The sequence below is a fragment of the Notothenia rossii genome, assembly GCF_949606895.1.
Source record: "Notothenia rossii genome assembly, chromosome: 4".
Taxonomy (NCBI): domain Eukaryota; kingdom Metazoa; phylum Chordata; class Actinopteri; order Perciformes; family Nototheniidae; genus Notothenia; species Notothenia rossii.
In genome coordinates, this window is record NC_136902.1 from 89,813,718 (window position 1) to 89,838,326 (window position 24,609).

General features: G+C 41.0%; 1 protein-coding gene across 1 annotated transcript in view; it reads left to right on the top strand.

The window, feature by feature from the left end:
• LOC307034963 (calsyntenin-2-like) overlaps nt 1–24,609 on the top strand; it is a 347,358-nt gene that overhangs the window by 202,143 nt on the left and 120,606 nt on the right. Inside the window, 1 exon segment of the mRNA XM_079673887.1 lies at nt 15,021–15,229. Within this exon segment, the coding sequence (XP_079530013.1) occupies nt 15,021–15,229 (209 nt within the window).

Sequence of the window (24,609 nt, forward strand, 5' to 3'; positions counted from 1 at the left end):
CATTCCATTACATTCCATTCCATTACATTCCACTACATTCCATTCCATTATATTCCATTCCATTGCATTACATTGCATTTAGCTGACGCTTTTATCCAAAGCGACTTACAATAAGTGCGTTCGAACAAGAAGATACAAACTTGAAGAAAACAGAATCATATAAGTACATCAGGTTTCATAGAGCCAAACATTTCAAGTGTTACTCAACTGGCTTTAGATAAGCCAGCCCTTTATTAGTATATAGGTGCTTTGTTAATAGTTATATCGCTCGAAGTGGAGTCTAAAGAGATGAGTTTTCAGTCTGCGCCGGAAGATGTGTAAGCTTTCTGCTGTCCTGATTTCAATGGGGAGCTCATTCCACCATTTTGGAGCCAGGATAGCAAACCCACGTGTTTTTGCTGATGGGAACTTGGGTCCCCCTCGCAGTGCGGGTGCAGCGAGCTGTTTGGCTGATGCAGAGCGGAGTGCACGTGCTGGGGTGTACGGTTTAACCATGTCCTGGATGTAGGAAGGGCCAGATCCATTCACAGCATGGTACGCAAGTACCAGTGTCTTGAAGTGGATTCTAGCAGTTACTGGAAGCCAGTGAAGGGAGCGGAGGAGCGGCGTGGTGTGGGAACATTTAGGAAGGTTGAAGACCAGACGAGCCGCTGCATTCTGGATGAGCTGCAGAGGTCGGATGGCACATGCAGGTAGACCAGCCGGGTACAGAAACACACAACCCTTTTAGAATTATTGTATTTACGTTATTATAATTGCCACCTCTCTTCAAATTGAACCAGAATCAACGTGTGAGTCGGGGACCCTAACCCCTCACACTAACACACAAGGGTTTCACATGTTTGATTTAAGAGAGTAAAAGATAAATACCAGAGTAGGACATTGAAAAAAAAAAGATACATGTAACATGTCTGACCTTTCCTTTACTTTTTGAGCATGTGAAAATTCAAGGGCAGGCAGGTAAGTTTATTTATAGGCCATTTAACACAGGTCAATTGCTTTATAAAATATTGAAACACTTTATTTAATTACTTTAAATATAAAAAGTCAAGACAATACAATTAAAACCATCTAATATAGAATAAGACAAGTAAGACAAAAAGTTACAGTGGATATTAATATGTATTACATTTATTAGAAGGCAACAGGAACAGAAAATTCCTTGATTAAAAAAAAGGACTGTTTGTTTCTTTTAATTTTCTGGTAGTTTGTAAGTGTTTCTCTTTACATTGCTGAAAGTATCCGGATAAAAAGGCCTGTGTGAGAAAGAAACTTCTCAGTTGTAGTAGCAATGTAGCTTTAGCCATTAGCCTTTTCAAGGTATTTGGGGTGGGTACAGTTACAAGAACAACCAAATATTCTCCCTGATTAGCATCTGAAGGCTAGGAGTTTCTCTGCACTTGTACCTCACCATTCCCCTCACACTGGAAATGAGTAATTAGACATAAGGGATCTCACACTGCCTCGCACACTTGTCATATTCATAGTAATCTTTCCCAGGACTCCCACCTCACCACGACACATGTATTTAACACCGGCCCAAGGGTTAAGTGCCTGGAGGCTGTCGGGGGTGTGTGTGTGTGTGGGGGCTGTGTGTGTGTAATGCATTGACAGCAGGGTTAAAGGGTTGTGTATGTGCTAATGTGTGTAAGTGAGAGAAAATGTGATGGTAATTGTGACACACAGATGTTTTGTAACTGCACATTAACACATGTTGGGTGCAGCAGTTATTACCGTCATCATTACTGAATTTTCGAGGCCTGAATGTGTAGTTGCAGTTTGGAGAGGATATCTCACTGAACAGACATTCAGGCTTACAAATCCTACATGCTGAGTCAAACACACACTGATATCCCTACATTTGCATATAAATAAGAGAAATACTGTAGCTGGGTATAGGCACATTCTGCCACCATCTTGCATACAAATACAAAGACAACCACACTCAACATTAACAAGAAAAGTCAGTGTCTGATGAGTGAAGAAGTGGGCCAAAAGCTGTGCCTTGTTAGCATAAGCTGTCAAGGTACATTTCTGCAGGGAAGGACCAGGGGAATGTGTCCACACTTTATTTTACCAAGAATCTGACGCCGTGCTTGTCACACTTGATGCAAATATGAGTGAAACCTCATTCTGTCAAAACCTGTTAGTTGACGAGGATATAACTCCTGCCAAGAAAAGCAAGAGAAAGATAAATCTAGTTTAGGAATATGTTGTTTATTTCCAGCTAACATAATGTAATAGGAGAGTAAAGTCTCTGTGTTTCAATTATGAATATGCACCGGCAGGAAATGCACCATCTGTGCCTGTCTGCTCCAGTTATCAGATGAGAAGAAGTGACATCCGATTCTAACCGTGTTCAGACGTCGAGTGCATCAAGTGTTTGTCAGCAAGACGGACTTACAGACATTTAAAATGCATGCAAATGCTACTAACATATATATTTGGTCAACCTACATTTATGAATTTGACGTTTTCTTTGTATCATCTTCTCGATTTTCCTGTTTTCTGTGGCATAATAGAATTAAATACTTTAAATGTAAAATAAATAAGAAGGTAAAACGGTGATACAATGACTGCAAGGACACAAGACGCTTTCACACCGCAGTACTTTTCCCACTTTAGTTCCTAAATGTTGCGTTCACACCAAAAAAATCCGGAACAGAAATTAGTTAATGAGAAAAAGGTTCCTATTTCTGATTGGCTGGGCGGATTGCAAACCACGGCCCGTAAAACTCCCAAAATGTTTTGTTAAGCCGCCATTTTATTATCCTCGCATTAGCATTATTAGCATTAGCATTAGCCCAGCGCAGAAACGCAGAGAGACTAACTTATGGCAACACAAAAACAAACATGAGAGCGGTGGAGATGAGGAGGTGTGGGCGTTCTGGCGATTTACTCTGAAGGCTTCAGTAGAAGCTGCTGGGACTCCCAGCAGCTTCTACTGAAGCCAGTCCCCAACTCCGGGGACTTCCGGCCGGGGACTTCGGGTGGCAGTATACGCCGTGAAGTTGTTAGCGGCCTGCCAGTAAACCCAAAGCAGAAGAAGAAGAAGTGACGTCAGCGGCTTCATTTGCCTAATCTTCCCTCAGGGACTTATTCCGGTGTGAACGCGATCTGTACTTAGTTCATCAGAACTAAAGAGTTCTCATGAATTAAGTTCTGATGAACCTTTGTGGGAAAAGTACTGCGGTGTGAAAGCGCCTCATATTAGCCATTCCTTATATTCCATTACCTTTATTGCACAACCCTCTGTTTATTTAGCGCATTTTTGTCATGCTACGTCTTATATAACTGCACAACTGTCCTCTATAGTCTATACTAAGGGACTGCACATGCCGTATTTAATTATCAGAGTAAATGGTCATTTTCTTATTGTATTTACTTTTGAACATGTTAATAGTTGTTGTAAACATTACAGTTTTTAAATTAGCTCTCAAAATAGTTCTATATTTGGTCCTTTTTAGTACAACTTGATTTATTCTGGTTCCAAGGTAAGGTGCAAGAATAAGTTAAACATGTACAAGAAAGATATAATGAGATACAACAGGATGAAATATTAATATGGTACAGTGGAATAAATACTAGTCTATACTGTATTGATTATGAATGAAATACTATTTAGTGTGGAGTGCAAACGTCCTGTGTTAGTGCCTCTGGGTGGGAGTCGATGAGGAAGTAGGATTTTCCTGCATATTGATGAGGAAACGATCCCATTGGTGGAGCGTGGGTTGTCTATATTCATTCTAGTCTTACACAAGGAAATGGATGATTCTAGCTCTCGGCTAATTCTTGACAAAGATTAATTGAGTTATTTGCGTTAGTGTGCAGGTGTGTGTGTGTGTGTGTGTGTGTGTGTGTGTGTGTGTGTGTGTGTGTGTGTGTGTGTGTGTGTGTGTGTGTGTGTGTGTGTGTGTGTGTGTGTGTGTGTGTGTGTGTGTGTGTGTGTGTGTGTGTGTGTGTGTGTCTCTCTCTCAATTTAGTTCATTGTGTGTGTCTCTCTCTCTCCGTGTGTGTGTGTGTGTGTGTGTGTATATCTTTCTCTCTCTCTGTGTGTGTGTGTCTTTCTCTCTCCCTGTGTGTGTGTGTCTCTCTCTCCCTCCATGTGTGTCTGTCTTTCTGTGTGTGTGTGTGTGTGTGTGTGTGTGTGTGTGTGTGTGTGTGTGTGTGTGTGTGTGTGTGTGTGTGTGTGTGTGTGTCTCTCTGTCTGTGTGTGTGTGTGTGTGTGTGTGTGTGTGTGTGTGTGTATATCTTTCTCTCTCTCTGTGTGTGTGTGTGTGTCTTTCTCTCTCCCTGTGTGTGTGTCTCTCTCTCTCCCTCCATGTGTGTCTGTCTTTCTGTGTGTGTGTGTGTGTGTGTGTGTGTGTGTGTGTGTGTGTGTGTTTGTGTGTGTGTGTGTGTGTGTGTGTGTGTGTGTGTGTGTCTCTCTCTCTCAATTTAGTTCATTGTGTGTGTCTCTCTCTCTCCGTGTGTGTGTGTGTGTGTGTGTGTGTGTGTATATCTTTCTCTCTCTCTCTGTGTGTGTGTGTCTTTCTCTCTCCCTGTGTGTGTGTGTCTCTCTCTCCCTCCATGTGTGTCTGTCTTTCTGTGTGTGTGTGTGTGTGTGTGTGTGTGTGTGTGTGTGTGTGTGTGTGTGTGTGTGTGTGTGTGTGTGTGTGTGTGTGTGTGTGTGTGTGTGTGTGTCTCTCTGTCTGTGTGTGTGTGTGTGTATATCTTTCTCTCTCTCTGTGTGTGTGTGTGTCTTTCTCTCTCCCTGTGTGTGTGTCTCTCTCTCTCCCTCCATGTGTGTCTGTCTTTGTGTGTGTGTGTGTGTGTGTGTGTGTGTGTGTGTGTGTGTGTGTGTGTGTGTGTGTGTGTGTGTGTGTGTGTGTGTGTGTGTGTGTGTGTCTCTCTCTCAATTCAGTTCATTGTGTGTGTCTCTCTGTGTGTGTGTGTGTGTGTGTGTGTGTGTGTGTGTGTGTGTGTGTGTGTGTGTGTGTGTGTGTGTGTGTGTGTGTGTGTGCGTGTGCGTGTGTGTGTGTGCGTGCGTGTGTGTGTGGGTAGGTATCTGCAGGAGGCGTTCAATAATGACTGGGTTTGAGTGACTGTGTGCGGTTGAGCGTTGATAAATAATGAGTGTGGATGAATATGCAATAAGCTTGGAACAATGCTCACCTGGCATTAACATGCATCACCTGGCTTCAGCACGCAGCTCCTATCTGATTGTGTCAGAGAATGATTTAGAGGGATTGGATTCGCGCCTGAAAGCAGGAAAGTATCTCCACTGCTTGCCACGCTTTTTAGTTTTGTGAGATATTTATATCCTTCAAATTCGGAGGCAGACATCTTTTCATACCTTTCATATTTTTAGAAGGTAGTTTGTTTCTCGACTGCTTGAAGTGCTTTAGGAAGGTGCTTCTTCAGGTTATGTAAGGTTTTATAAAGGACTTTAGATCATTTTTAGATGCAGGTATAACAGTGCACTCTCCGGAGCAGTAGTGCAACTAAACCCCTTCATGTTTTTATAATTATAACTAACTAAACTTATTTAAACTCTTTTTTTAAAAACGTTTCTTGTTTTTGTGGTTGTTTTTCATTCACCTTATAAAAAATACTTTGTGTTTAAGGTATACGATAATGCATGTTTCTATGTTTTGTTTAATTATACTGTCTTTAAAGAAATGTGTTTGTATTTTGAGCAAGGTACGTACAAACCAAGTCTATAAAATAAATAGAAATATAAATCTGGTTCTATTGATTAGATTAGATTAGATTACTTTATTGTCATGACATAATGCAAGCAGAGTGTAACAAAGTTAGGAGGGTCTAACCAGAGTGCAAACAGTCAGTTGTATACACATCTATCAGCAGTCTGTACAATATAAATGTAAATATAAATAAGAGTAACAATAAATACCCTGATCGTAAATACAGTATATTGGTGAAAAACCCTGCAGTAGCATCACCAATAACTTTTCTTGATAAATACATCTTTACCCCTCCTGTTGTCTTCGGGTCAAATCTGACCGGTTTACTACTTTCATCAATCATAACTTTTTGTTTTACATTCGATTGCATTAAGGCTTTATGATATCCTTCACAGTAGACATTTGAACATATATAATTGCTGATCACCACTTTCATTGAATTCTGGATGATTTAGTCAACTTTGTAACAAAAATGACCGCCATAAAGAAAAGGAATTAGTAACCATCCGGATCAGATAACACACACACACACACACACACACACACACACACACACACACACACACACACACACACACACACACACACACACACACACACACACACACACACACACACACACACACACACACACACACACACACACACACACACACACACACACACACACACACACACACACACACACACACACACACACAAACACACACACACACACACACACACACACACACACACACACACACACACACACACACACTGTTGGAGATTTGGAGGATGTTGCAAACCAACCTCGTCTCCGCGTGTCGTTTGACAAGCTGGGTGAATTCGGGAGAAGAGAGGGATTAAGAAACACCAGAATACAAGTTAAACAATAATCCTGCTTTAATGATATACAGTAACGATACAAATACAAAGAAATCACGAAGCACTCTGCAGAGTACTCCGGGCTCAGGTTCTACCACCCGTGTGAGACAGGTCTCAGGAACGGCCGGTGAAAAACAAGAGCGCGAACCAAAGGAAAACACAGGCTTTCATACTAAAACACAGGAGGAGGTGTGTACGTGCGTTCCCCCAGAGGTCATCTTATTGGCAGAGACCAACACATGGCCTGTCGCACCCAATCAGTGCGACACAGCAGCTTGTAGCCAGCACACACACATCTCCTTTATGGCCCTTGGTCCCTGTGTCCATCTTCCCGCCTCCTGACTGCCACACACAAGTTAAAAGTATGTTTTAAGATATAGTTGTTATAGTTGGCTAAATATACGTAATACATGTTAATTACTTTCATATCAATAACAACGAGGAACACATTACCTATGCTCTTAAGCAGTATTAGAGATGCTTTTCAAATAGTCAAATTTCACACAGGCCTAATACAGAGAACACCCTTATTAGTCCTATAGCCCTTCCATTTGTTTGAGCTATTGTTCACATCTTTACTTCAAATAAAAGGTTTCACATTGTATATTTCCAGCTTCCTTTACACATACTGCTATTATTAACACAAAGTAACTAACCACACACCTCTATTGAAAACAAGTCGATTCCCCTGACAATTGACCTGCTGAACCTCTTCGGAATGTGTCCCTCCCCCACCTCTCTCGTCCCTGTCATAGAACTGCTTCCATTTCATATAGAGTAATAAAAGATGTTTAAGCTAATTTCTCCACAATGTTTGTAGCCATTTAGTACCCACACATGAAAGAATAAGAACAGAGGTATAGTTGACCAGTAATCATGTAGCAGATCTATTTACTGCAATGAAAACACATACACATCTGCTACAAGATTGTGTCACGCTCCCCCTTCTTTTACGAGGGAAGCATTCCAGCGTCTGGCACTATTCCCAAATATGGTGTCCCCTTCTCACCTCTCTCTCTAAACACAAGGAATTCACCTCAATATATTGGGGGAGGGAAAAGATACTTTGTCCCTTCTAATTCAACACACATGAATATATGTAAGGTGACATTAAAAGGAATATACCAGATTGAACTTTCCTGTCATACCACGTTACTTTAATCCTTCAAATAATTCAAATAATCCTTCAACACACACACACACACACACACACACACACACACACACACACACACACACACACACACACACACACACACACACACACACATAGCCTAAAATAGATGTGTTCCCCCCCTTATGTGCCCAATCCCCCATGTGAATCACACCTGGCACTCACACACACACACACACACACACACACACACACACACACACACACACACACACACACACACACACACACACACACACACACACACACACACACACACACACACACACACACACACACACACAGAACAATTTGACACATTTCCAGCTCTTATGTGCCCATCCCCACACATGGATCACACCTGGCACACTTTTTCTTTGTATATTTACTGCAGTGTTTCATGTATACCAGTAGTCTGATACAATATGTACAGTTTGAAAGGGTGTTAAATGAAATGTGGTGATGATTAATGGTTTTTGTGTTAATGTAATAGCAGTTAAAACAGGACCGGTCAAACAGGACCGTGAACACCAAAGTAAGGGGGGGGGGGACAAAGACAATAGGAGGGTGGTGTCTCAATACTTTGGTCAGACAACCTTACTTTGGTTATAAGCTGTGTTTCTTCACGTAATATTTTATTTTTATCTTAATTTAGTTTAAATACAAATACTCCAAATGTTGAAAGCAGTGAGACGTGAACATAAACGTGGTTCTGGAGTAATGTGTTAATGTGGTTTAACACTGAAGTGTGTTTAACTCTAAGCAGACTGCAGTGTGAGTTTCCCTGTGACAGCTCTCTCTATGACTGACTGAACGCTGACCACATGTCAGATTATCTACGCAGGGAAACCACTTTGATCTACATCTTGTTTCACAAGATGGTAGATTCTTTAACATAATGACTGTTTTCACTTTAAGTGACACACAGCTGGAAGCCTTTGACAGGTTCATATTAACAAAGATTGGCCATTAAAGACTAATAAAGACGATTTGACATGAAAAACTACGGTCAGCTGTGCCAGTAGTCAAAACCGCTCAGTCATAATTATTCTTCCTGTTGGTCCAAATCCCTGCTGTAGTATCCTCAATAACCTTTCTTAATAAATACATCTTTAAACTGCGTCTCAATCTTTTCATCAGACAACCTTACTTTGGTTATAAGCTGTCTTTCTACATGTTACATATTTTCTTCATGCTCTTTTGGTTGAAATACAAGTACTCCTCCAAAAACCATGGTCAGCTTTGCCAGTAGTCAAAACCCTTCAATACATGTATGTTCATTTGAAACAAACAAAAACACAATCAGCTGCAAGTGACTACTTTAGTCATCTAATTATGTATTGCTTTATCATGCATGAGCTTTGAGCTGTTGATCTGGTGAATATAATAATAATCATGCAAGGCAGGGGTGACACATTAAGGGTAGAGCCCCCTCCCCTGCAGTGATTGACTGCACGGACCCCACCTCCTCTGCAGAGCAGCTTCTTCAGCACTTTTAAAAGCTGCAGCGCACCAGCCTGGCCCTGACAGGCTCAAAGGAAGGTGCTTAAAGCTGCTCCACCCCGCTAAGAGGGCTTTTCACCGAGCTGTTAACAGACTTCTGGATTCTGGCTGTGCTCCAGAGGAAGGCACGCACTGTGATCCCACTCCCTAGAAAGATACATGTTAAGTACCTGAATGAATACAGGCCATGACATCGGTGCTGAGGTGAAAGATGCAGAGAGCAGTGAGGGTCCGCCTCTGCATCGTGGTGGCAGAGGGACTGGTTCCACTGATTGCCTACAAGACAACACTCGGAGCAGAGGCTGACCCTTTTAAATGCCATTGACAGACCACTGGACACCACTCTACTGCTTTCAATACAAACACTGCCTAATGGGGCTCCAGGTCCCCCTAATACTGAGGCAACAAACAGTGCTTGTAGAGGGTTTTGAATCCAATAAGTTTAAAGGGGCCCTATTATGCTTTTATGGTTTTCCTTTTCCTGTAGTGTGTTACATTTACATACAGTTTAGTGCATCTCAATGGTCTGCAAAGGCTAAAATCCCAGCCCGAAATGCCTCGATAGACTCTTTTGTTTATTACTGTTACATAAGTATAGGCAGTAGAGGCACAACATACATTACACTACATGTTAGACGCTTTTATCCAAAGCAACTTACATACTCAATACTGTGGACAATCCCCACAGGAGCAATTTGGGGTGAAGTGTTTATCCGCTAGTGACTTATCCGACCGGCCCACTTCGGTACCGGCCCATCGGGATTCGTCCCGAACGTCCCGATGGGCAGTCCGCCACTACTAATTAACCACAATGGGATTACTATCTTAATGTCAGTGCAGGGTGCAGAGAAGGTTTCCTTATTCAAGGGTGCGATGTAGTGATTTAACCTTTGACTTGTATTCCAAGTAGTCCTCCCTGTGGATCTGTGTTTTATTCAAGGTTCTTTGTTTTGTCTTTAGTTGTTGTTGATCATTTCTCTCACACACATAAGCCCCCGCTGACTTTATGTGTCACTTGTGGACCTTCTGCTAATCTGAGGTCTGTCACTGGGAGGAATGGTCAGGGATGGGCTTAGCTTGGCAATGTTTCAGGGATTTGAAAAGACACACACAAACACAAAAACATCCAGTCCCAAGAGAGCCGGGCGTCTGTTCAACCAGATGCGAGCCATCAGCATGGAAACGCACACTCACATGCACACTCACATGCACACTCACATGCACACTCACAATGAGATATATTCACAATTATTGCATTTACTGTAGTTATATATCATGCTCTTGTGTGCATGAATACATAATCACACACACACACACACACACACACACACACACACACACACACACACACACACACACACACACACACACACACACACACACACACACACACACACACACACACACACACACACACACACACACACACACACACACACACACACACACACACACAGCAGTGCCACTATACAAGCCCCAGAGGAGTGAAACATATGTCTGCTCCCTCACCACTGGGGAGTGTCGGAGCAGGGGGATAATGTTTATGAGAGCGTCATTAATATGACAAAACAAGGCTGTCGGAGGGATTTAGTGCACACTGTGGAGCTGCCATCACCTGTCAGGGCTTCTTATCCCCATCTTCACTGCAGTTAGCATCACCGTTAACATCTCACCAACACTAAAGACGGGTGATTAATATCTGTTTAGGCTTCAAGTGTGTATTCAGTACCTGTGTCGACTCTTAAAGAAGCATTCAGATCCTCTAGAGCAGGGGTGTCAAACTCAAATACACAGTGGGCCAAAATAAAAAAAATGGGTTCTAGTCGAGGGCCGGACTGGTTCAATGGTTATTGCAGAACTTATTGAAATGAACTTATTGCACGTATTAAACCTGGAACTAACAAAGCTTAAATGATTGCCGATAAAAACAACATTAAACATTAAATAATCAGTTCATTCATTTCTTATGGCTCTATCTGCAGCTTTTCCAGAGTCATTTCTTATGAGTACATTTTCCCACAGGCCAACAACAGCTTCAACAAAACTATTTCCCTCAAAGAACAAACCAAACATGCCCTGTTGTCGTGAGAGAGAAAGTGCAGAAGGAAACATCCATTAAACTCAGTGTGCTGCTCTGTGATGCTAGTTCAGATACTTGGCATCTCATCTTGGGTGCAAGGTCATCAATGTTTGGGCTCAGGCTCTGAGCTGAGGAGACCCTCAGGATGGAGTGAAGGTGTGCGTGCAATATACCGGCGGGCCAAATCTAATAGGAATTAGAAATTATCCTGCGGGCCGAAATTAAATCCACCAAGGGCCTGATTTGGCCCCCGGGCCTTGAGTTTGACACATGTGATCTAAAGGCCCTGAAAACCTATTTTCTCAAGCAACCTTTTAAAGAATCGTTTGTACTTCTCCCTGGTTTGGCATGAGTTGTGCATACTTGGAAATAGATGATGTTGCATACTTTCATATGCACCAATCACAAATGTGCAATATAAGCAACAATACCACAATGTTAACATACAAAGTAAAAGCCCTGCATAGACAAAAGGTACCCATGTCAAAATGCTCAAATTGGTTTTGTTATGTTAATGTGGATTTTCTGGCTTCATTTTTTATTCTAGTAAAGATAATTATGAAATGAACCTCCTGCTGGTTAGGTAGCAGGTGTGAAAATCAAGGTCATCAGAAGTAAAATGAGCTGAAGAAATGTTAAAATAGTTAACTTAATAATAACGTTTGAATTTATTTAATCTACTAATTGGTGGTTAAGGCAAAAAAAAGAACGTATTTTTCCTTATTTTACCAACAACGGGGTGTACAATTTCAGTTATACTTTTACCAGCTTTTGTCAGGTTTAGGGAGCGCAAATGTGTATTATAGCTTGATCACTCATTCAATAAGTCCAACTTATTACATTGAATGATTCAGATAGAAAAAAGTCTTATCATATGGTATGTGTTTAACAGTACAATATTCATCCGTCATATCAATGTACTGGATTCAAATGTATAATTAATAAAAATGTAAATGAGTCACAGTCAAAGCAGCATTGCATCAAAGTTAACTACCGCCAACTCCTGTCCCCAATATATCCGTCTGTTAGGGCTGCTCGATTATGGCAAAAATCATAATCTCGATTATTTGGGTCAATAATTGTAATTGCGATTTTTAAATGCGATTATTCATTGACTTTGAAAACATCCATTTATTGGAGATTTTTTTTTTTAACAGTATGTTTTTAACAGGTGATTACCTTGAACTTTAAGTATAATTCAACTGAAAAACCCCCCAAAAAATAATTATAAAAAAAAAAAAAAAGTAATAATAATAAAAAAATAATCGTTTTATTTCGATTACGTTGTTTTCGTAATCGTTGCAAGCCGTAATCGCGATTAAAATACGATGAATTGAGCAGCCCTACCACCTGTCATGCTTCTTAACTCCAGTTGTTTATGGGTTTGGTATTTTCTATTAAACAATTGAAGCGTGCATCTGTTTTTGTATATAGGGACGCTCAAACACAAATGGTCTTCTACGTCTGTGTACTTGTGACAGGGAGAGATAAGGCGGTGTGTTAATCCATTCTGCGTGGGATTGGCCTCCCAACTGTCTCTCTTTTGTTGGTCCCCATCTCCAGCCGACCACGTGTTGGCAAGATATTACAGCTTCTCTTAACAGGATAACTCACCGCCTGTTCCACACCAACCAGCTAATCCTATGAACCACATACCCATGTCCGCTCCTTTGTCTTTTAAAGCACAGCTCTGCTTTTTATATTTGCCATTTGCAGCTAAAACGGTGTTAGTACTGTAAGTCCTATCGTCATCCATTAGCGGTTGCCAGTCAATGAATTTAAGGATTGATTATGCAATCTGCTGCTCTCTAGCCGCCGGAGAGTATTGATGAAGGTGTTTTAAAAGTGATGAATTGAGGGGGGGGGGGAGGGGCTTCATCTTGTATGACTTAACATGAATTACTGCTGATGGATCACTTGTGGAATGATTCATTAGTGCAGTTTAGTGCAGTGCATATGGTAGATGAAGAGATCAAAGGATTGTTTTTGTCAAAGAAAGCCCAATACAAGAAATTCATGCTGACTGTTGGTTATTGAATCAATTCATCTCCATCAACCGTCAACAATCCAAACATTAAAGGGACATATGACGCACATTTTGTCTCTACTTTAAAGAGTCCTCTCCTGCTGATGTTCAGGTGTATATCAGTATGTAGTGTCTCTACTTTAAAGAGTCCTCTCCTGCTGATGTTCAGGTGTATATCAGTATGTAGTGTCTCTACTTTAAAGAGTCCTCTCCTGCTGATGTTCAGGTGAATATCAGTATGTAGTGTCTCTACTTTAAAGAGTCCTCTCCTGCTGATGTTCAGGTGTATATCAGTATGTAGTGTCTCTACTTTAAAGAGTCCTCTCCTGCTGATGTTCAGGTGTATATCAGTATGTAGTGTCTCTACTTTAAAGAGTCCTCTCCTGCTGATGTTGAGGTGTATATCAGTATGTAGTGTCTCTACCTTAAAGAGTCCTCTCCTGCTGATGTTCAGGTGTATATCAGTATGTAGTGTCTCTACTTTAAAGAGTCCTCTCCTGCTGATGTTCAGGTGTATATCAGTATGTAGTCTCTCTACTTTAAAGAGTCCTCTCCTGCTGATGTTCAGGTGTATATCAGTATGTAGTGTCTCTACTTTAAAGAGTCCTCTCCTGCTGATGTTCAGGTGTATATCAGTATGTAGTGTCTCTACTTTAAAGAGTCCTCTCCTGCTGATGTTCAGGTGTATATCAGTATATAGTGTCTCTACTGGGACATGTCTCTAAGCTTTAATGTTCAGTCTGAAACCAGAGCCCAGTCTTCTCTGATTGGTTAGCTGGCCGGCTCTGTTGTGATTGGTCCGCCGCTTAGAGATGTCCCGCCCTTAGCATATCATGTACAATAACGTGCGTGTTACATAGTGATGTCATTATTCTACAGAAGAAAACAAAGGAGTGGCATCGATGTCATTCAGGCAGGGGGGAGGGTGTGGGAGAGCAACTCCCTCAGGAGGAACTTTGGGATGTTAGCCTTTGAAGATCATTTACATGCACACAAACCTGTAGAATACACTACAGGAAAGGGTAAATCCCAAAAAGCAAAAAATGGCCCCCTTTAAAGATCATCTGAGAGGCTACAAGTTGTAACTACCTTTGTACTTCTTATATAATTCATCATCTAGGAAAGCATGTGTGCCAATCTATAATAGTTGTTGAGATTTAGCAGTTAGGACCAAAGTGTACTGACTGACTGAAAGACCAACATCACTGCTAGCAAGGCTGTCATCATTCTGTATACTAAAATGGTGATTTATACTATGCTGCCACAGTTAATAATACACATATACTCTTTATGTTGCTCTTTAAAAGTTAATTTAACTTGCAAAAGAATATTTACGCACCAAGAACAAAATGAAAAACTGAAAAGCAGTCAAAGTCAAATCAGTCAAAGTGAACTTTATCGTCAGTCTTTCAGTTTGTGTGTACAGACAGAGAGATCGAAATGCTGTTTCCCACAATCCAGAATACAATAAAAAAGATATATAAACATATAAAAATATGTTTATATACACAATCAACAGACACATGTATACGTATGCACACATTAAGACCTAAATAAAAGCACCACTTTCAATATATACAAAATAACAGTCACTTCATGAGAAATGTTCATTAGTGCAAGACTGTCATTTACGCTCTATGCAGACGATACCCTCTTCTCCACTAACCTCCCCTTTCCTCCCCTCTGTTTCCCCATCATTTGCAGGGCGGTGGTGCACATTCAGGTGAACGATGTGAATGAGTTTGCCCCGGTGTTTCGTGAGTCCGAGTACCGAGCCGCGGTGACGGAGGGAAAGATTTACGACAGCATCCTGCAGGTGGAGGCCACGGACCAGGACTGCTCCCCGCAATACAGCCAGATCTGCAACTACCAGATCTCCAGCACCAACACACCCTTCGCTATCGACCGCAACGGTGAGTGGAGGAGAGGGGAGCATATTGGATGGTTTCAGAGGTGGGAAGTAGTGGAGTGTGTGTTTGGTGGCGTGATCATTATTATTTAGAGTCATTGCGTGCCTATTGATTTGAACACGATCCGTGTATCCATCATTTCCTGGTCTTCTCTAAAGAAGAGGGACCAATGAAAACGTTGTCATGTTGCCGTTGGTCACCATGGAAACATTCATGAGCTAACAATGACATTATTGTTCTATTAATATAAAGGGAGGTCAGGTACTCTTTAAAACAGCTGCTAGTTATGGGTACTTTTTACTGAAGTACATTTCAAAGCCTCTTTACTTTTACTTGAGTAAAGAAGTTTAGTCAGTACTTCTACTTTCACCAGAGTATTTTTAAACACGAGTATCTGTACTTCTACTTGAGTAAAGGATGTATGTACTTTTGCCATCTCTGGATACTTTTCTTGAGATGCACAAGGTTTTGTCCTAGCCTGTTGACAAATCCCCAAAATATGTCAGTGCTTGCCACAAAGAATCCTTGTTATTCCATCTAAACTGTGATCAACAGTGTCTGACAGTCATTGAATTTGAATGTTTAGGTTGTGGTGAAGCGTTGTCACTTTTTTGTTGAACCCACTTTTCCCTCAGCGACTGCATTGGCAGCACTCACAAGTTATTTTCTCCACATCTTATTCAAAGACGATGTAAAAAACATTTCTGTCATAACACACTGGCACTGAAATACCATACATGCACAGACTTTCTATAGGAGATAGACACACAGACACTTGTACACACACACACACACACACACACACACACACACACACACACACACACACACACACACACACACACACACACACACACACACACACACACACACACACACACACTCTGGGAGCAAAACCTAATAAACTGGCAGATGTCTCTCCCCGGGATAAAATGTGTTCTTTGCTCTTTCCAAGGACAAAGTCAAGCTTCGCCCAAAGAGCCATGGGTCACCATACATCAGATCACAGAAGTCTGAGCACAAACATCACTCACAAATGTACTTTCCTTTCCACTTTGAAACCTCTGTTCTTGAACCCAACAAACACAGAGTGTGTTATTGTTACTACTCACAAATAAAGACACATTGAGTTAGTGAGCGATGCATACACAAATATCTTGAGAGATGAGTAGTAGGTTGTGTTTTGTCCCCTACTGACCTTATGCCCCTTCCTAGCTTAATGGAAGACACGTGCTTTTAATACATTCATATTTCTCAATGGGTCTTTTATGTTTAACACCCTTGTTGGGTCGATCACACAAAGTCAAGTGGTACACAAAGTATTCCTTGAGTGCACTCTTTATTTCTACATTCTTACCTCAGCTATTTGTATGCAACTGCCTCGTGGCTTTTCAGAAACAATCTGCATTCACTTCTGCTTTAAGGAGACATACTGTAGACACAAGGGGTCATTGCTGTCCAGGTCTATGTTGCTGCTGACTGCTGAGGTGTTACAAAAGAAAGGCTGAGTGGACGAGGAGGTATGAGCCAAACTGCACAATGATACAGGGGGCAGCCAAGTGCTCTTCCTTCTCTCTGTCCGTTTGAAGAGGTCTCGCTCAGCCGTTTACCGCAGAGGAAAAGGGGTTGAGAGCTCTTAAACTGAAGAGCACCTGAGGGAGGGAAGGATGGGGTAGATGGAGGGAGGACAGGGGGAGTTGGCTGTGAGGGCGAGAGTAAGTGCTTGGATAGAGGATAGAGCTGGCGTTATTCCATATTGTACCCTCTACAGCAGTGGTTCCCAACCTTTTTTCCCAAGAGCCCCCCCAAATGACTCCTGTTGGAAGTTGCACACACACACACACACACACACACACACACACACACACACACACACACACAAGGGGGGGAGGGGGGACGCAACGGCGGTAATTAAAGTTTCAAAGTCTCAAAAATGCCACAACTACGGTCACAAACTGGATGAATGTGAAATATTTTGTTAAAGGAGGATGAAAGCGTAATTAAGTATGAACTATTGGAGTGACTTTGATGGTTACTGGACTCAGGATTAATTCATTTGGATTCCCGCTGTGTGAAGAAATTAAAGGACGGCGCAAGTGGAAACAATTCACAAAGGGATTAAACTGTTTAAAACACATGCTCAAAGTAAGCCGGGTCTTGCCGATGTGTTTATGTGGATTCAAAAGTCATAACTAATCTACAAAATGGAGGAGACCGATCTGATCGGAGCAACTGAGACAAATAATCCAACTGAAACCGGCATGGACAATGACTATGTTTTAAAAATGCGTTTATCCAGACAAGCTGGTTTGAACACTTTACGGGCAGATAAACATTTTTATTAAAGAAAGAATTATACATTTCTGTCTTTTTATGCCTTTAATAGCTACTAACTTGAATTTTTATTCAAATTAATTAATCAATTATTTTTTATATTTTATTGTAATGTAGAGACAAGGCTTTTAGTGACAATCATGTATTGCGTTACAATTATATTAAAAAAAAAAGTAAAAAAAAAAAAAAAAAAAAAAGTCTAAATATGATATTTGGCCTTAAATCATCTGAGGCCTGGCGCCCCCCCTGCGATCTTTGGCGCCCCCCCCCCCAGGTTGGGAACCACTGCTCTACAGTAATAAAACATCATAAGCAAACATGAATGGATCCATCTAAGAAGCATGTTGCTAAAGCCTCATATATATAATTGATAGCCATTGTTGTTATCTATAAAAGTGGAGTCGAACTGTTGCGTCACTACCATGAAAACAAACCTGTAGTTCATTTTGTTTTTTACTCAAACCCACGTACATGGGGTGCCGAGGTGTCTCACTTTCTGCTAAACTGTTGACCAATTGTATACCCTCTCTCGCGTCCCGCAAATTGTCCGATGTCCCGCATTTGATTGACATTCGCTGTTCTAGCTTGAATGTTGAGGTCAAGAGCTTGCCAACCTGTCATCATTCTTGTTGCCTTTGTTACTTCCTACTGGCACGAAACTGCAAACGCTACCGTGATGTTCTTTTACGCTAAATATGATGGAAGCTATCACAATAAAAAAAGGAATTACAGCAACAGAAAGTCTGGGGAATCCCTTCTCGTGTGTGAAGCCAGTGAATGTTTGTGACTTTTGCCATCAATAGCGCATGTGGGTGAACATGATTTCAAGTGACACACTTCTTTTCTTTTTTTTAGAGTTATATAGAGATTCAATTGAAGTCTAAACCACCTCTCAGCATTGTGGTCCCCGCATTGTCCCACACAAACCTACCATTCGTCCCATAGTTGGCCCATTGGCACCCGGTCACCCTACACTTACACCTTTCTCCTGTTGAAAATATTCCGTTCCACAGCAAACCTGTCTTCAACCACACCTAAAAACAGTTTCAAAATGCTGCACTTTTCACTTTTGTGTGAGTAGCAATTGCTGGAAACTAAAGTCAGCATCTGTTTTTCACTATCAAACCAATTATGATGAACTATATCTGTGTTTGCCATTTGTAAAGATATAGGGTATCCCATTCACAGAGAGAGAGAACGCCTCACTGACAGTGTTTGACTATGTGTATGTGTATATGTGTGAGTATGTAGGTGTGTATATGTATGTGTGCATATATGTATATCAGTGTATGTATGTGTATGTATATATGTCAATCAACAGATAAAGCCGATTAATAATACTAATAAAATCAATAATAATGCATAAAAATTATAATTATTGCATATTACAAATTATAATTAAATCATTTAGGGACAAGGGGGTGGGATTAAATAAGTTATACTACTTCTCACTCCTTTTTGAACATTAGATGTGGCACTGTTTATGTTGATAATGCTGTTGTTGTTGTAAATGTAATTTTTTGTTTTCTCATTTCTATGTTTTTATTTGTTTTACATGACTATGCAATGCAACATTTGTTTTGTTTTTTTTAATTTTACTTGTTCGAAATAAAATCAATCAATCAATCAAATAGTGAAATGGTACGAGGCTGCAAAACTCCGAGGCAATGATGTGCACTGAAAGCGATCGTAAAGGTTGGAAAGGGGGAGAACGAGGAGGGGAGGAATCCTAAACGAGCTGAGAGGGAGACGCAGAATGTGAGATGAGGAAGACCGAACAACATCTAATCCTCCTATTCACACACACATATTCAAACACACCGCATTATCACCATTCAGCTCCCTCTGCACCTCTCTTCCCACAATACAAACATCTCAATGAGAGTACAGGCTGTTACACAAGCCCCAATAACACATTCCAGCTACGTTTCAACTCCAGAACCAACGAGGGCCAATAACATCTCGTCTCAACGCTCACAAGTGTTCTCAGTCGTGGTGCTGATCGGCTCGGCTTTGTGAATATAGCATTGTCATCTGTCTGTATTTGAAAACTCATCAAATATTAACAGATACATTAGCACAAGAGCTCCCGTCATGCTCTCTGCTCAGCATGATGAAGACGCGGCGTTTGGTAAATGGGTCGCGGTTTCCATCCAGACAGGAGACTCGTTCTGTGCGGTCTGGATGCTGGAATTAATAGAGACGAGACGCTTGATAAATATTTGTACTAGGCTATTTCTTTCAAAGCAGGCAGGCTACACTGTGGACCCAAGTTGAATTGTTAAATCTCTGTTATGTGCTTGGGGGGGTTTCCCTTTCCTGTGAGTTATAAAGGTTTAGTGCATGTAAATGGTCTGCAAAGACTAAAATCCCAAAGTTCCCTCCAGAGGCAGTTTCTCTCCCGCACACTCCCGCCCCCCCCCCCCCCACCGAAACGCATCGATTGGACTCCTTTGTTTACTTCTGTAACATTATAGGCCAAGGGGCGGAGCATATCTAAGGGCTTGACCAATCACAACAGAGCCGGCAAGCTAGCCAATCAGAGCAGACTGGGCTCTGGTTTCAGACAGAGGGTGAAAAGAGGTGCTGCAGCACAGGCAGTATGAGAAAAATAAAGGGCTTTTTTAACATTAAAACACAAAATACACATTTGAACCTGAAGAATTTAATAACATATGCTCTTTAATATGCTCAATGGGTTTGAAGTGGCACTTTGTCTCCTCTTTGACGTGATTATTTCAGACTGGACATAATTTAAAAAAGAAAATCGCAGATTGACGTTGGCAACAATGAGTCATTGCTCTACCCTGATGCTGAACAAAAAGTAGAAGATTGTTGGCTGTAACCAGCTGAGTATTAGGGAAGCACTACCTGTTCGATTATTGATAAGGTATTTCACTTATTTCACAAGTTCCTTATACTTTGCATGCTACCCCACACGTACACATTGAAAGCAGCCTTCCTTAAAGGTGGGGTAGGTAAGTTTGAGAAACCGGCTCGAGATAGACTTTTTGTTATATTCCATGGAATGCTCTTAACATCCCGATAGCAATGAATATCTGAAGTGCTTTGACAATAAATCCATAAAAAAATATCATCTCTGGAATCCGTGGCGCTGTAAAAAGCACGACCAATCATCTGAGCCGGCCCGGCTAAAGTAACTGGATGGCCTCCCTGCCTGTCAGCCTTCCATCTGTGCACAAACTTATCTCGTGCCCTCATTGGTCATGTGCGCGTCCGTGTGTGTTGGAGGAGGGGCTCTGTAACGAAGTGGCAGATTTTTTCCGGTTGTGTATTTTCAAATTCTAGCGCACTCGAGCTGGTTTCTCCAAAATGACCTACCCCACCCTTTAAAGGGGTATTCCATGTAATATTGTACTTCCATCAATTTCCGAACTTCAAAAAATCAATGCAGCAGCGTCCGAAGAGTTCCAACGTATAAGTCCTTCTACACTTCAGATCATTCAAAAGTGTTGACCCCCTAAAGACTATCCTTGCCTAGCTTGTGAACACAGGTTTTGTTTAAAAGAACAACCACATTTTTAGTGAATGAAGATACACTTCAATTGGGGAAGAAGTTGTTGGGGCACACCCACTTTTAATACACACTATTTGTTACCTTAAAAACAAATATAACACTGTGGAGGGTTAGGGCTTCATAGCGTCAGGAAGCAACAGGGGTTTAATGGAAACGTGGTTTTAATTTTGAGAAACATTAGTGCTAATCGAACCACTTGTGAGAAATGGAGGCTACCTGTCATCCCAAACATGATCTCATTTGTTACAGTGATTACATTAAGGCATCACAGTTAATTAGACAATGAGATACAATGATGCTTTAAAATTAAAATTAAACACCCATTACTCATGTGGGCAAACACAGGCATACACACAAGTGGTGTTAACTAAAGAGTCAGATTTGTCATAAAGGCACACACGGCTAAACTGTTATTTATGTGACTTCTCACCTTTCTCAAGTGTGTCCTCAAGCTTTCTATAGACTCGACACTTCATTCATTATGTCAGTAGACAGAAGAGAAGTCATCAGACTGAAGTACAGCTCCACTAAGGCCCAATCTGGAAGTTGAGTAGCTATGAATATGGAATAATATCTGGTGCTCATTGCTTATGACTGCAATCAAATATAAAAGTTGTTTAGCTGTAAGAGCCTACACAGCCGTTTTATGACTCTGTTACGACTGTCTCCAAACTTCCGCTAACCGTAACACACTATTTCTCATCATCTGATCTAAGGTTATGGTATTTATTAAAGAAATAAAGTGTTGATTTATTTCTAATGAGCTTCCTGAACTACTTCTCCTAACTTTTACTGCACTATGCAAATATAGTTCTGTACTTATGACCTTATTCCAGACTTAAGGGAATATATTTTAGAGTCAAAACAACACAATAAATAACATATGGAGTATTGAATATGTATATCCATCAAATTGATATGCCCGATAGACTGTCAATTTTTTTAATATATGTCAATGGAATATAACACTTCTCCTAACTCAGGCAGAAAGGAGTTACTTATAGAAAGTGTTTCGCCCAAAGGACCCTAAAACTGAAGCAGCAAGCTAGATGTCATCATTATGTGCACCTGCGCTTTTTCTACTGTCTTCTGTGAAAAAAAGTGCCTCAGATAAGTACCACCCACTCCCCTGTAATGAGACTAATCATATTCACCTTAATTGCCTAAATTAATGTCAGGTGTAGAGATAACTGAACCGAAGAACTGCTGCGTTTGGAGGCAGTTTGACACACCGATGATGACTGTCGACAATACATGAACAACACTTTTAAAGGTCCCCTATTATACTGTTGTTCATCAATATATCATAGGTCTCAGATATATACAGAACTTGTCTCTGATTGGCTGAAACACCAAACAGATCATTGCAGCATTACCCATAATCCCCTCTGTTTCAGCCCTGTTTCCAAAGTGCTGATTCTCTGTCTGTTACTTGAGATGAAAATAAGGAGCCCCTCCCCACGCCCCTCTGAGAGAGATTTGGTTACAAAGAACTCAATGGTGCTCTAGGGGAGATTCAGGTGATAAGGGGGGGGGGGGGGGGGGGGGTTACCTTGAAGGTGATTGGCTAATGGTTACACAAGACAAAACATCGTTATGACATCATAAAGTGGCCAAAATCTGATCAGCTCATTTTCAGACAGGTTTTTATAGAAATGGATCAAAAAGAGAGAGAATCTTTGTTCCTGAAACTTTCAGAGTCTCTTTCCACAGAGGGGACACATGTTGATGTAGAAGAGACATGAAGAAGAGGGGACACATGTTGATGTAGAAGAGACATGAAGAAGAGAGGACACATGTTGATGTAGAAGAGACATGAAGAAGAGGGGACACATGTTGATGTAGAAGAGACATGGAGAAGAGGGGACACATGTTGCTGTAGAAGAGACATGGAGAAAAGGGGACACATGCTGATGTAGAAGAGACATGAAGAAGAGGGGACACATGTTGATGTAGAAGAGACATGGAGAAGAGGGGACACATGTTGCTGTAGAAGAGACATGGAGAAAAGGGGACACATGCTGATGTAGAAGAGACATGGAGAAGAGAGGACACATGTTGATGAAGAAGAGACATGAAGAAGAGGGGACACATGCTGATGTAGAAGAGACATGAAGAAGAGGGGACACATGCTGATGTAGAAGAGACATGAAAAAGAGGGGACCAATGTTGATGTAGAAGAAACATGGAGAAGAGGGGACACATGTTGATGTGGAAGAGACATGATGAGGAGGGGACACATGTTGATGTAGAAGAGACATGAAAAAGAGGGGACCAATGTTGATGTAGAAGAAACATGAAGAAGAGGGGACACATGTTGATGTGGAAGAGACATGATGAGGAGGGGACACATGTTGATGTAGAAGAGACATGAAAAAGAGGGGACCAATGTTGATGTAGAAGAGACATGATGAGGAGGGGACACATGTTGATGTAGAAGAGACATGAGGAAGAGGGGACACATGTTGATGTAGAAGAGACATGGAGAAGAGGGGACACATGTTGATGTAGGAGAGACATGAAGAAGAGGGGACACATGTTGATGTATACAAGCAGAGATGGCAAAAGTACTCACATCCTTTACTCAAGAAGAAGTATAAATACTCGTGTTTAAAATACTCTGCTAAAAGTAGAAGTACTGACTAAACTTCTTTACTCAAGTGAAAGTAAAGAGGCTTTGAAATGTACTTCAGTAAAAAGTACCCATAACTAGCAGCTGTTTTAAAGAGTACCTGACCTCCCTTTATATTAATAGAACAATAATGTCATTGTTAGCTAATGAATGTTTCCATGGTGACCAACGGCAACATGACAACGTTTCCATTGGTCCCTCTTCTTTAGAGAAGACCAGGAAATGATGGATACACGGATCGTGTTCAAATCAATAGGCACGCAATGACTCTAAATAATAATGATCACGCCACCAAACACACATTCAGACTAAAGGAACCAGCCTGTTTGGAAAATGAGAGAAGTAGAAAGTACAGGTATTTGAGTTCAACATGTAAGAAGTAGAAAGTACAGGTATTTGTGTTCAACATGTAAGAAGTAGAAAGTACAGGTATTTGAGTTCAACATGTAAGAAGTAGAAAGTACAGGTATTTGTGTTCAACATGTAAGAAGTAGAAAGTACAGGTATTTGTGTTCAACATGTAAGAAGTAGAAAGTACAGGTATTTGTGTTCAACATGTGAGAAGTAGAAATTACAGGTATTTGAGTTCAAAATGTAAGAAGTAGAAAGTACAGGTATTTGAGTTCAACATGTAAGAAGTAGAAAGTACAGGTATTTGAGTTCAACATGTAAGAAGTAGAAAGTACAGGTATTTGTGTTCAACATGTAAGAAGTAGAAAGTACAGGTATTTGTGTTCAACATGTAAGAAGTAGAAAGTACAGGTATTTGTGTTCAACATGTAAGAAGTAGAAAGTACAGGTATTTGTGTTCAACATGTAAGAAGTAGAAAGTACAGGTATTTGGGTTCAACATGTAAGAAGTAGAAAGTCATCAGAAAA